Source organism: Agelaius phoeniceus, chromosome 16, assembly GCF_051311805.1.
Source record: "Agelaius phoeniceus isolate bAgePho1 chromosome 16, bAgePho1.hap1, whole genome shotgun sequence".
NCBI classification, from domain to species: Eukaryota; Metazoa; Chordata; class Aves; order Passeriformes; family Icteridae; genus Agelaius; species Agelaius phoeniceus.
Genome location: NC_135280.1, coordinates 2,528,083 through 2,540,475, shown reverse-complemented (window position 1 = coordinate 2,540,475; position 12,393 = coordinate 2,528,083). Strand labels below are relative to the sequence as shown.

At 61.6% G+C, this 12,393-nt stretch overlaps 1 protein-coding gene across 6 annotated transcripts in view; it reads left to right on the top strand.

Annotated features, from left to right (window-relative positions):
- RAI1 (retinoic acid induced 1) overlaps positions 1–12,393 on the top strand; it is a 74,321-nt gene that overhangs the window by 58,578 nt on the left and 3,350 nt on the right. For all 6 annotated transcript variants that reach the window (XM_077187132.1, XM_077187131.1, XM_077187133.1 and 3 more), the window contains one exon: positions 6,428–12,050. In XM_077187132.1, the coding sequence (XP_077043247.1) occupies positions 6,444–12,050 (5,607 nt within the window). In that variant the 5' untranslated portion in view covers positions 6,428–6,443. The remainder of the gene's footprint in view (positions 1–6,427; positions 12,051–12,393) is intronic.

Below are 12,393 nucleotides of genomic sequence, written 5' to 3'. Positions count from 1 at the left end.
GACAACAACCCCACGGCCATGGCTGTGCCCACTGGTGCCCTGGCACCGCTGTACTGACAGCTCCAGGCAGGTCTGCAGCAGGGTTTGGGTTTGGAGACTGGGATTGCTGGATCTCTCCTGAGCTCAGCTGTGTTTCCAGCCTCCTGCAGGTTTGGTTTTCCTTCCCCTCAGAGCCCCAAGGTCGATGTCCAGCCGCTGGCTGGGGGTCATGTGGAGCCTCACTCCATGGTACATCCGGCCATGAATTTTGCTCTGGAGTGGAGCATGGTTCACCTCCGGAGAGGGAATTTGCCCAGGAAGGCTCAGGCTGAGCATCTGTTTTGCTGTGAGCCTCCAGCCTTACCCCCACTGCCTTCTTTTTTCCTTTTTTTGCCTTCATATCTTTTTTTTTAATACCTTTTTTCTTTTTCTTTCTCATTTTCTCTCATTCCTTTCTCTGTGTTTTTCTTTCTTTTTCTCTTTTTTCTTTTTTATTTTCCTTTTCTTAATTTTCCTTTTTTTCTTCTTTTTTCCCCTTTTTTTCCCTTATTCCCCCTTCTTCTTTCCCTTTTTTTCTTCCTCTTATTCCCCCTTTTTCTTCTTCCCTTCCTTTTCAAATCCTTCCTCACCAACTGACATTTTCCACCACCAAGAAAAAAAAAAAAAAACAAAAAAAAACCAAAAACCCAGCAACTTGCTGTGACTCCCAGAACCTCCCATCATCCTCCCCAGCCCAACCCTCTGCAAACCTCCCATCCCTGACATCAAGGACCCAACCCCCCCCCCCCCCTTCCAAAATAAAGGAGGAGAAACCGAGGGGGGAGAGAGGCTGGAGCTGGCGGCTGAGCCGGATTTCCATGTGAGGGGATGAGGTTGGGGCGGCCACGGGCTTCCCCTGGCAAGCGCCGGAGGAACCGGGGCCAGCAGAAACGTTGAGTCATGAGTGCGGTTCGCAGGCGGTGGATTTTTTTTCCCAAGGAAAATTCCTCACTGGGGAGGAGCAGAGCTGGGGGGGGGGGGGGGCAGCAGTGAAGGACTGTGGCCCCTAAATGCGACACTGATCTGGGGATGGGGATGCATCCCATTGCCATGGGAATTCCCTGGGCAGGTTCCAACCCCCGGGAGGGCGGTTTGGATAAGGGGAGGGGGGGAACCTGGCCAGGGAATTCCCCAGCAGCTGGATGGGAGGAGCAGCGTGATCTGGGGGGGCTGCGGGAGATGGGGACCCCATCCTTCCTCCTCCTCCTCCTCCTCCTCCTCCTTCCCCACATCCGCCCACCCCCACGCAATGGGCGGCGCAGCCCCAGCTCCATTTATCATCATCTGCGGGCAAGTGAAGTGTGCAGGGAACAGCTGCTCCGCTCGGCTGAGCGCCGAAATGGGGCGGGACGCGGGGCTGGGGGGCGGCCCTGGGGTGCCGTAACCCCCCAGCCCCTGCACTGGGATGGAGCGCTGGTGTGGTGGGAGATGCTGGTGCTGATGGGAGGGGTTGGGGAGGGGTATTGAAGGGGTTCACTGCGGGGAGAGCACTTTATTGGGGTGCACTGGGACAAGGGTGCGCTAATGAGAGTGTATTGAAGGGGTGCACTGGGGAGAGGGTGCGTTAAAGGGGTTCGCTGGGGTGGGGACCATTATTGGGGTACATTAGAGGGGTTCACTGGGGTGGGGACCATTACTGGGGTGCATTAAAGGGGTTCACTGGGGTGGGGACCATTATTGGGGTGCATTAAAGGGGTTCACTGGGGTGGGGACCATTATTGGGGTGCATTAGAGGGGTTCACTGGGGTGGGGACCATTATTGGGGTGCATTAGAGGAGTTATTGGGGGACAGTGCAGTAAGAGGGGTTGCACTGGGGAGAGGGTGCATTAAAGGGGTTCAGTGAAGGGGCATTGAAGGGGGGTGCCCTGGCAGCGGGGTGTCTGTGGGGTGCAGGGACAAACAGCAGCACCTCCACAGCTGCATGGCGGGTTTGCCCTACCCCGGGTGAGCCCCCCGGGTCCCTGTGCACTGCTGAGGGGGGTCTGTCTGTTTTCCATCCCCCCAGTTCCTCTCATTCCCAGCTCCTGAGGCAGGATGCCCTTTCCTGGTCTGTCCCACACACCCCGGCTCCCCCCGCCCGCAGCCTCCCCTTTTCTCTCCTCCCTTAATAATCAAATTCTCCGGAGCACTTTGCGGTGTGGCAGCCAGCCAGAAAGGGTTTCTTTAAACTCCACCAGCTCACAATTAAACAAATCCGGGGCTGACGCTACTCGATAGGCGCTTATTCCCCTCCCTGAGAGCTGCCGGGGGATCCGGGGGGGTCCAATCGCTTCGTTCCCAGCTCCGATAGCAGCTCACCCTATGGGGCTGCACCCCTGGGTGTGGGGCAGGGTTTGGGGCGGGGGTTCGGGGTGGGGAACGGGGTGTCCGCGGTGCCAGCAGCGCTCTGATGGCGGAGCATCCCCCTGCGAGAGCGCGATGCTATTTTTAGTCGCTGAGTCCTTGTTGATGGAGCAGCCGGAGGAGCAGCAGGGCTGGAGCAGCCCCCGCGGGATGAGCAGCAGCTGGGAAGCCAGGCCAGCGTGCAGGGACACGGGGGACGCCTTTTGCCCCATGGGGCTGAGGGGCTGGGGGGCTTGGGTGCTTACCGAGGGTCCCTGACATCCATGGAAATCCTGGGCTGCCTTCAGAGGGCTCCAGATCCGGCCATGCCATGTCCCTGGCAGGCAGGAGGAAGGGGGAGGAAAGGGGAGAAGGCAGGAAGGCAGGAAGGAAGGAAGGCAGGAAGGAAGGAAGGCAGGAAGGAAGGAAGGCAGGAAGGAAGGAAGGAAGGAAGGAAGGAAGGAAGGAAGGAAGGAAGGAAGGAAGGAAGGAAGGAAGGAAGGAAGGAAGGAAGGAAGGAAGGAAGGAAGGAAGGAAGGAAGGAAGGAAGGAAGGAAGGAAGGAAGGAAGGAAGGAAGGAAGGAAGGAAGGAAGGAAGGAAGGAAGGAAGGAAGGAAGGAAGGAAGGAAGGAAGGAAGTGGGGAGAGGAAAATAACATGAAATCCAGCCACACAGCACAAATCCTGCCACACGCTGCCCCAGCTCGGCTCCTGATGTTGGCCTGTGCCATGCATCAGCCCCCAGCTTCATGGCAGCATGACCCCATGCACCATCGTGGCCCTGGGTCATACCCTGGCACATCAGGGAGGTGCATCAGGTCCTTGTGTGTCCCCCATGAGTGACATGGGCTGTGCTGGGCTGTCCATGCTCCCTTGGGACCAAGGGCACAGGATGCTCTGGCTGGAGCCAGCAGTGAGAGCTGCTCCTTGTGTTCCAGGGACAGGGTTGTGCCAGTGCTGGTCACCCTGGTGGCCCCAAGTCCCTGTCCTGTCCCTTCCCAGGGACCCACACCACGAGCCCTGGCCACAGCACGGCTTTGCCAAGGGCAGGTCCAGCTGCAGCCATGCACCAACAGCCCTGTATCGATTCCCATCTCAGAGTCAGTGTCTGGAAACTTCTTCGAGGTCAGGAGAGCACGTCCAGCAGGGACGTGGCAGGGACAGTGAGTGGGCAGGGCCCCAGGGGCCAGCCACAGCCACCTCCCTCTCCAGGGGAAGGCTGTAACCTCCCTGCTGTCGACAGCTTGATTTGATGCCATTAAAGCTTTGCTGGGAAACAGCCTGCACCAGGCACAACATCTGGCACGGCCCTTCCCCACCAACGCCGCGGCACATCCGAGAGCAGAGCTGGCCCCAGGCTCTGCCAAGGGCTCTGGGTGCTGCTGGTGATGTGGGTGTCCCCTCCCAGGGACAGCCTGGTGCCCCACAGGGACATGGGACCGTGGCTCTGGGCTTGTGGGATTTCAGCTGGAACACGTTCCCTCTGTGCATCCCCAGCTCTGCGTGCCGGTGACTGATCCTTCCCCTCGCACCATGCACTTCTGCTCATCCCAACATTGTCCCAGCTGTTTGGAAAATTAACAATAATTAATTAATAATAATAATTAATTAATCAATCACGATAATTAATACTAAAGGAGAAAGGGGAGAAAAGCTCCCCCTAAAGCTTCAGCCCAGGGTCTTCTCAAGCCGATTTCATTTTTCAAACCCACTCCCACACAGCATGAAGGGCTCTTTGCTCCCATTAATTCTCCCACCACAGCCCAGGGCTGCCCCACAGCCTGGCTTTGATTTTCCTGCCTTTGTTCCAGCAGCACTGGCACAGGATACCATGCTGTGGTAGGAGCTTTTGTGCCAGCTTTCCAGATTTTTTTGGACCCATCTTTTCCCTGGAATTTAGGCTTTAGCTGCATCCAGTTGCCCGCAGAGCCTGCAAGATGCAATATGTGGCAGTGACATGGAAAACATCCCAAAAGGGGATGGGGGACGGGGAGGGATGGGGTGCTGGGCTGCTGTGGGTGGCACTGAGCCTGGCTCCAGTGGTGCCCAAGGACACTGTGATTGGTGCATGCCTGAGCAGCTGGTGCTTGTGGAAACAGAATTAAATAAAGCCCCGTGTGTGTGTGTGTGTGTGTGTGTGTAGACCCCAAAAAGGTGCTGAGGTGTCACTGGTGGGTGCTGCAAGGAAAAGGGCTGAGCTGGGGCCTGTCAAACCAGCAGTGTGGTTTACGTTGCTGTGGCAGAACTGCCAGCAAAGGGACCGTGTGGGGTTTGACGTGTTGTGGCAGTGGCATGAGCGTGATGGAGGGACATGTGGGGACACACATGAATCCATATCCTGGCTCAAGGCTGCCTGGCACCACAGGGAAGTGTGCCAGGAGCTGGGATGGGTTTAGATAGACATTGCCAGCACCCCGTGCCCTCCTCTTGTTATACTCATTGCCTTGCTGGAGGCTGAGGGGACAGCACTGGTGTCACCACTGTGTCACTGCCAAGAGAGCAGCACTGAGGATGTCCCTGGACAGCCACAAACCCTTGGGGCTGCCCTAACCCAGGCTGACAAATCCCTGTCTCATCCAGGCTTGCATCCACCCCAGTACCTTCAACCCACGGGCACTGGGGGCAGGCAGCATGCATCCCCCTGCCGCCAAGCCCTTCATTAGCCCCCACAAGCCACTTGACTGCCTTAAGAGATCAAACCAGTGCCCCAGGTGTGTCCCTGCTCCCAGAGCAAGCGGGCTGAGGAAATGGGGAGCTTTAATGACGCCGGTGGCGAGGCTCGGTAATGACGGCTGCCGGCGGGAGCAGACAGCTTCCAGATGGCATCGCGCCGGGGCAGGGGGATCGCCGGGGCCGGGGGGGCTGCGGGAGGCAGCAGCCGGCAGAGCCGGGCAGAGCCAGCAAGTTGAAATGACTTTTTTTGCAGCAGAGCCTGCGGTTCTGGCCCTCCGCGCTGCTGCTTCCAGTAATTAGCCCAATAATTAAAAAGAATGGCGATAAGAGGGGTGTGCAGAGGCGCTCGCAGGATCCCGGCATCCCTGGGGAGGCGTGTGAGAAGGGCGGGAGTGATTTGCGGATGTGAGGGGTGGTGGATGTGTGAAACACAAAGCAGAGGGACCCCGACACGGTGTGGGGGGGTCACTGCACCAGGTGACCAGGCAGGGAGGGGTGGGCAGCAGGGATGGGCAGCTTCAGCAGCAGGGGCAGGAGGATGGCTGAGCCCACTGCAGGCAGGGAGGAGGCAAGCAGACCCCAGCACCCTCCCGGGCATGGGCACTGTGCTGCGATGCAGGGAGAGGGGATAGAGGAGGATGCAGGACGCTGCAAGGTGGGGATGCAGTGCCAGGCAGTGTGATGCAGGGCGACAGAGCACGATGCAGAGTGATGAGAGGTGACACAGAGCCAGCTGCTGCCATCCGGGGCTGTGCAGTGCACACGGAGGGGATGCAGGGCAATGGGATGCCATGCAGGGCAATGAGATGCAGGATAATGCAATGCATGGCAGGACAATGCAGGGGGATGAAGTGCAAGGTAATGTGGTGCAGGGTGATGTGAGGTGAGGCAGGAGGAGGCGATGCAGGGCAATGCAGTTCAGGGCGATGCAATACAAGGCAACACAATGCAGGGAGTCAAAATGGAAAGTGATGCGATGCAGGATGAGGCAAAGCAATGATGCAGGGCCATGCAAATCAGGGTGATGAAAGGCAAGGCAACATGGAGCAAGGGTAGGCAGTGTGAGGCGATGCAATGCAGGGCAAATCAGGGCGATGCAATTCAGGGTGATGCAAGGCAACCAGATGCAGGGAGGTGAAACACGAGGTGAGGCGTTGGAGAGCAATGCAAGGCCATGCAGGCAATTCAGCGCACCGGGGTGATGCCAGACAATGCAGGGCAATGCGAGGGGATGCAGCATCACGTGCTGTGTTCCGGGGTGGCTGTGAGTTGATCCCCAGTGGGGCAATGCCCAGCAGCTGAGGTGAGGCGAGGCAGGGATGTCCCCATGGTGCAGGTGACACTGGCCCTCTCGGACCCTGGCCCACCGCGGTGGCGACGCTTCATTTGAATTCTCGCCTCTCTCTCTTCGCAGATAACGAGCCCGCGCCATGCAGTCCTTTCGAGAAAGGTGTGGTTTCCATGGCAACCAGCAGAGCTACCAGCCGACTTCACAAGATACATCACGCCTGGAGAATTACAGGCATCAAAGTCAGGCAGGGCCGAACTGCGAGCGGCAGAGGCTGGTGGCGAAGGAGTACTACAGTCAGCAGCAGCTGCCGTACGCGGGCTATGAGAACAGCGCCGTGGAGAAATACCACCGGGGAAACAAGCAATTAGCGGGGCAGCAGCTGCAGGGCAGGCCGGCCTTTTCCAATTACACCGTGCAGGAGAACAGCCCTTATCCGGCCCGGTATTCCGGGGACGAGAGCCTGCAGGCCTGGGGAGGCCAGCCACAGGCACTGCCCGGTGGTGTGGCCAAGTATGAGGACAACCTGATGAAGAAGACAGTGGCGTTGGCGGGCGGGCGGCCGTACCATGAGCCGGCGGCCACCTCGCTGCCCTTCCGGACTCACTTCCAGCAGCAGCCGCAGCAGCAGCAGCAGCAGCAGCAGCAACAGCAGCAGCAGCAGCCGCCCGCACTCCCCTACCCCAAGCTGCAGCGGCAGAAACTGCCCAACGATGTCTCCTCACCCATGCCCTTCTCACAGAGCCCTCACTTCGGGCAGCACTCCCAGTCCTTCCCTGCCTCCTCCACCTACTCCTCGGTGCCGGGGGGCAGCCAGCCTGCACACTCCTACAAGAGCTGCACGGCGCCCTCGGGGCAGCCGCCGCTGGAGCGGCCCCTGGGCAGCGCTGCCAGCCTGGCCCCTGGCCCCCGTGTGCCCAACCTGCACGGCTACCAGCCCAACCGCATCGGCTACGAGCAGCCCCCACAGCCGCCGCCACAGCCCCCGCAGCCGCCACCACCGCAGCCCCCACAGCCACCACAGCCCCCACAGCCCCCGCAGCCCATGCAGGGGCGGCATCACGCCTCAGAGACCCTCCACTACCAAAACTTGGCCAAGTACCAACATTACAACCAGCCAGGCCAGACCTACTGCCAGGGCGATGCGCCGCCCGTGCGGACGCCGGAGCAGTACTACCAGACCTTCAGCCCTAGCGCCAGCCACTCGCCAGCTCGCTCCGTCGGCAGGTCCCCGTCCTACAGCTCCACTCCCTCCCCTCTGATGCCCAACCTGGAGAACTTCCAATACAGCCAGCAGCCCCTGAGTGCCGGTGCCTTCCCGGCTGGCATTGCTGACCACAGCCATTTCATGCCGCTGCTGAACCCTTCTCCCACTGACGGGACGAGCCCCGACGCTCAATCTGGGAACTGCAAAAACTTGCAGAAGGAGAAGCTGCCCGAAAACCTGCTGTCAGACCTGAGCCTGCAGAGCCTGACAGCACTCACCTCCCAGGTGGAGAACATTTCTAACACTGTCCAGCAGCTGCTGCTCTCCAAAACGGCTGTGCCCCAGAAAAAGGGCATCAAGACCCCAGCGAGGACCCCTGAGCAGCTCAAGGGGCAGCACTGCAGTCCTGAGAGCAGCACCTACTCGGCAGAGCAGGTGGGGACCCCCCTGTCTGACCCACTGAGCACCCCCCAGTCTGTCCACGCTGAGACACAGGACACTGACTATCTCAGTGGGTCAGAGGACCAGCTGGAGAGGAGTTTCCTGTACTGCAACCAGAACCGCAGCCCTGCCCGCGTCAACAGCAACTCCAAGGCAAAGCCTGAGTCGGTGTCCACCTGCTCTGTGACCTCCCCAGACGACATGTCCACCAAATCAGATGACTCTTTCCAGAGTATCCATGCCACCCTGCCCCTGGAGACCTTCACCAAGTATGTGAGCAATGAACGGGACTGCCCCCGACTGCTCCTCAGTGCCCTGTCCCAGGAGGAGCTGGCTTCTGAGATCATCGTCCTGCAGGATGCCATCAATGAGAAGGCAGACAAAGCCTGGGCCAACTTGCCCATGCTGGGAAAGGAGACCACCAAGTCCCCCTTCCAGATGGAGAACCACCGGCCCAGCCTGGACTCCATGGTGAAAGGTGCCTGGCCCAGCCAGGGTGACTCCAGCACGCTCACCGAGCCCCTCAAGCTGGACAAAGCTTCAGGGGCCAGCACAGGGAAGGACTTTAGTGAGGAGGTGTACGAGGGTCCCCAGGTGGAGTTCACAGCCACCGAAAGCAAGGATGTGCTGAAGGACACTGCCCCACTGGCCTTCAACTCCAAGCCCAGCATCCCGGCAGCGACGTCCAGCGCGGGAGCCACCGGCTACAGCTGCTACTCAAACACCACCGCCAACTCGGTGGCGTCTGAGAATGCCATGGAGCATTTCGAGTGGCCGGAGGAGAGCCTGGGTGAGGCCTGCCTGAGGTGGAAGGATCTCCAGGCCACCGACCTCCCCAAGGGCTTGTTCCCCAGCAAATTGGTGAGCTCCTGCAAGGAGAAAAAAAACGCCTGCGGCTTGGACCTGTGCGATGGAGAGCAGCCAGCCAAGAGTGAGCCGGTCCAGGACTTTGGCCAGCAGGTGATGGAGGAGGAGGAGGAGACACTGACCTACGATGAAGCAACAAAGGCAGACAGCGAGAGGTGGCTGCAGGACACCCGGCACTGCTGCTCAGCTGGGGACTTTAGTGAGATCCCCATCATCTCCTCTCCGGATCTGAAGGAGTCAGACCTGGAGGCAGAGGAGTACTCCTCACTCTGTGAGCTGGCTGGCTCAGAGCAGAAGTCAGTGACGTATGATGCCTCACCACCCAAGCCCCCGGAGATGCCGGCCGTGCTGTCCTCCAGCGAGGTGCCTGTGTCTGCCGAGGAGACCGTCAGCACGGTGGAGAAGGAGAGCTCAGCTCCCACCCCACGCCTCTCTGGACAGTCCGTCATCCTGCTGGGCCCCGCTGTGGGCACAGAGACCAAGGTGAAAAGCTGGTTCAAATCCTCCCTGCCCCACATCCAGCCTGAGGAGGAGAATGGTGGAGGGGAGACATCCCACCTGGAGGCGGCCGACGCTGAATCCGCCTCGTCGGTCATGGTGAAGCAGCAACTCACGCCCGAAAACGTGCTGGGGAAGATGGAGCCTGTCTCACGGGGCAAGAGCCTCCGCAACAAGAGGGTCCACTGCCGGCTGCCGGAGGGGGATGGTGCCGGCAGCACCGTGCTGAGTCCCTTCGATGAGCTGCCAGCAGCCAGCAGCGTGGCCGGCGCCTGCCTGGGGCCAGACGGACAGACGGAGGTACCGAGCAAGAGTGCCCAGAGCCAAACCCCCCGGTTCCCAGCCGAGGGGCTGCCGGCACGCATGTGCACCCGCTCCTTCACCGCCCTGGCCGAGCCCCGCGCCCCTGCCCCGCTGGAGGGACTGAAGGCTCCCGCGCACCAGGAGAAGCTGGGGAAGAAGCCCGGCTGTGGCGTGAAGCAGAGGGTGGCTTTCAAAACCAGGAAGCGCAACAGCCGGCCGGGCCCCAGGGTGGTCCAAAACGCCAGTGATGCCACCCTCCTGGTGCCCGGCTTGGTGGCGGCGGAGGAGGTGGCAGGGCCAACACCGCTGGAGGGGGACGCGGTGGAAGCCGGGGAGAGGGACCAGCGGTCCATGATCCTGCGCTCCCGCACAAAGACACAGGAGGTTTTCTACACCAAGCGGCAGAGGGGCAAGCGGGCAGCTGATGTCCGGCTGAAGAACTGCAAGGCACCCAAAAAGCTCATATCCAACAACCACCTCCCACCTGCCTTCAAGCTGCCAGCACCGGGCAGCCCCCACAAGGAGGGCAAGGTGGGTGCCCGGATGAAGCTGCCCAAAGCAGGGCCAGGCGTGGGGGGCAAGATGTCGGAGAGGCCACTGCACTCACTGAAGAGGAAGTCCACCTTCATCTCCCCCATCCCCACCAAGAAGAGGAACCTGGTCCTGCGGAGCAACAGCGGTGGCGTGAAGGAGGAGAAGCCAGAGGGTCCCCCCAGCCTTTTCAAAAAAATGCCGGTGGCCAAGAAGGTGAAAGCCAAGCTGCCCCCCAAGAGCTCTGGCGAAGCCATCCCGAAGCCCCCCCTGCCAAAGGAGGCCCCTGATGTCTGCATCAAGATCACCTCCCGGGCAGCCTTCCAGGAGGCCACCAAGACCAAAGTGCTGCCTCCCCGCAAGGGCCGTGGCCTCAAGCTGGAGGCCATCGTCCAGAAGATCACCTCACCCAACCTGAAGAAGTTCACCTGCAAACCAGCAGCCACAGCAGTGGCAGCCACAGTAGCTGCCTACGGCTCCTCCCTGAGCCCAGCTGGAGCGGAGCGGGAGCGGATGGTGAAGCACAGTGGGGTGGCTGTGGCAGTGGGCGATGCCAGGCTGCCCAAGCTGGGGGCAGCACAGAAGGTGCCCACCATGCCGGTGGCTGAGCCGCTCTGCCGGAACCCCAATGGCCGAGCACCAAAGGGGAAGCCGGGTGGTGGGAAGAAGCTGCCCCATGACGGCTGCCAGGGGGAGGCTTGTGGGTCAACGCCGGGCACCCAGTCCAGCCCCAACATGGTGGCCAAGAACCTGGGGCTCCTCCCCAAGAAGAGGAACCGCAAGGGCAAAGCAGCAGCGCTGGGCATGGCCAAGGCGCCCCTGAGCCCTCCACTGCCACCAGCACTGCCCCGGGAACGTGTAGCCGGCCCGGGCGGTGCGGAGGAGGCGCCGCGGGAGAAGAAACCAAAGACTGAGGAGAAGGAGGCGGGGAGCAGCGATGGCCCTCCCGAGGGCCGCTCCGCCGCCGGGCCGGCGCGGGGGCCGAAGCCGCGGGCCAACCACTCCAACTACAACGGCTACTCCAAGCGGCAGCGGAAGCGTCTGGGCCACGGCAAGGCCAAGGCGGTGCCCGCGCGGTGCAAGAGCCGCGGGAAGCGGCGGCGGCAGCCCCAGCAGGCCCCGCTGCTGCACCCCGCCGAGCCCGAGATCCGGCTCAAGTACATCTCCTGCAAGCGGCTGCGGGCGGACAGCCGCGCCCCGCCCTTCGCTCCCTACGTCCGCGTGGAGCGGCGCGGAGAGTTCTCCACCACCTGCACCGTCGTCAACTCGCCCGGCGACGAGGCGCGGCTGCAGCGGGGACCGGCCGGGCCGGCGCCGCGGCCGCGGGCGGCCCTGCCCGCCTCCTCCACCATGCACATGGGGCCGGTGGTGTCGAAGGCGCTGAGCGCCGCGTGCCTGGTCTGCTGCCTCTGCCGCAACCCCGCCAATTACAAGGACCTGGGGGACCTCTGCGGGCCTTACTACCCCGAGGACTGCCTGCCCAAGAAGAAATCCCGGCTGAAGGAGAAGGCGCGGGCGGAGGGGCCGGGCGAGGACTCCGCCGTGCCCGCCGCGGCCGAGCGGGCGCCCCGCGGGACTGAGGGCGGCTGCGGCGGGAAGGCGGCGCGGCCCGAGGGGGCCGCCGAGGCGGCCAAGCAGAGCTCGCTGCGCTCCAGCCCGCGGGGCATGTTCCGTCGGCTGCAGAGCTGCTACTGCTGTGACGAGAGGACAGAGGGCGAGGAGGCGGCCGAAAAGCCCCGGCGGCACGAATGTCACAAGGCCGAATCGCCGCCGCAGGAGCCGGCGGGCGACACGCAGGAGCACTGGCTGCACGAGGCCTGTGCCGTATGGACCGCTGGGGTTTTCCTGGTGGCAGGGAAGCTCTATGGGCTGCAGGAGGCTGTCAAGGCGGCTGCCGACCTGGTAAGAGCTCGGCCGCACGCCCTAGGCGGCATCTTCCGCTGGCCTCCTTCAGCCAACGCCATTGCCGTGTCTGCACCTTCGGTCGGGATGGAAATTGATAGTTCTGCCCTGGGAGAGCAGGGCAGGGGCTCAGCATTGTGAGCTCTGCTGGGTCCCTACGAGATTTGAGCTGCTGCGTCTCTGATAGCACCTGAACTCTCCCTTTTAGGCACAGAAATAACCTGCAGTTTATGTTTTAGGAAGGCAGCTGGGCCCCGCTGGTATTGTCACATCCCCTGGCCCTGTCGTGTGTTGCACGGGGTGGCTCAGAGCAGGACAGATGCCGCGGGGTGGGAGATGAAAA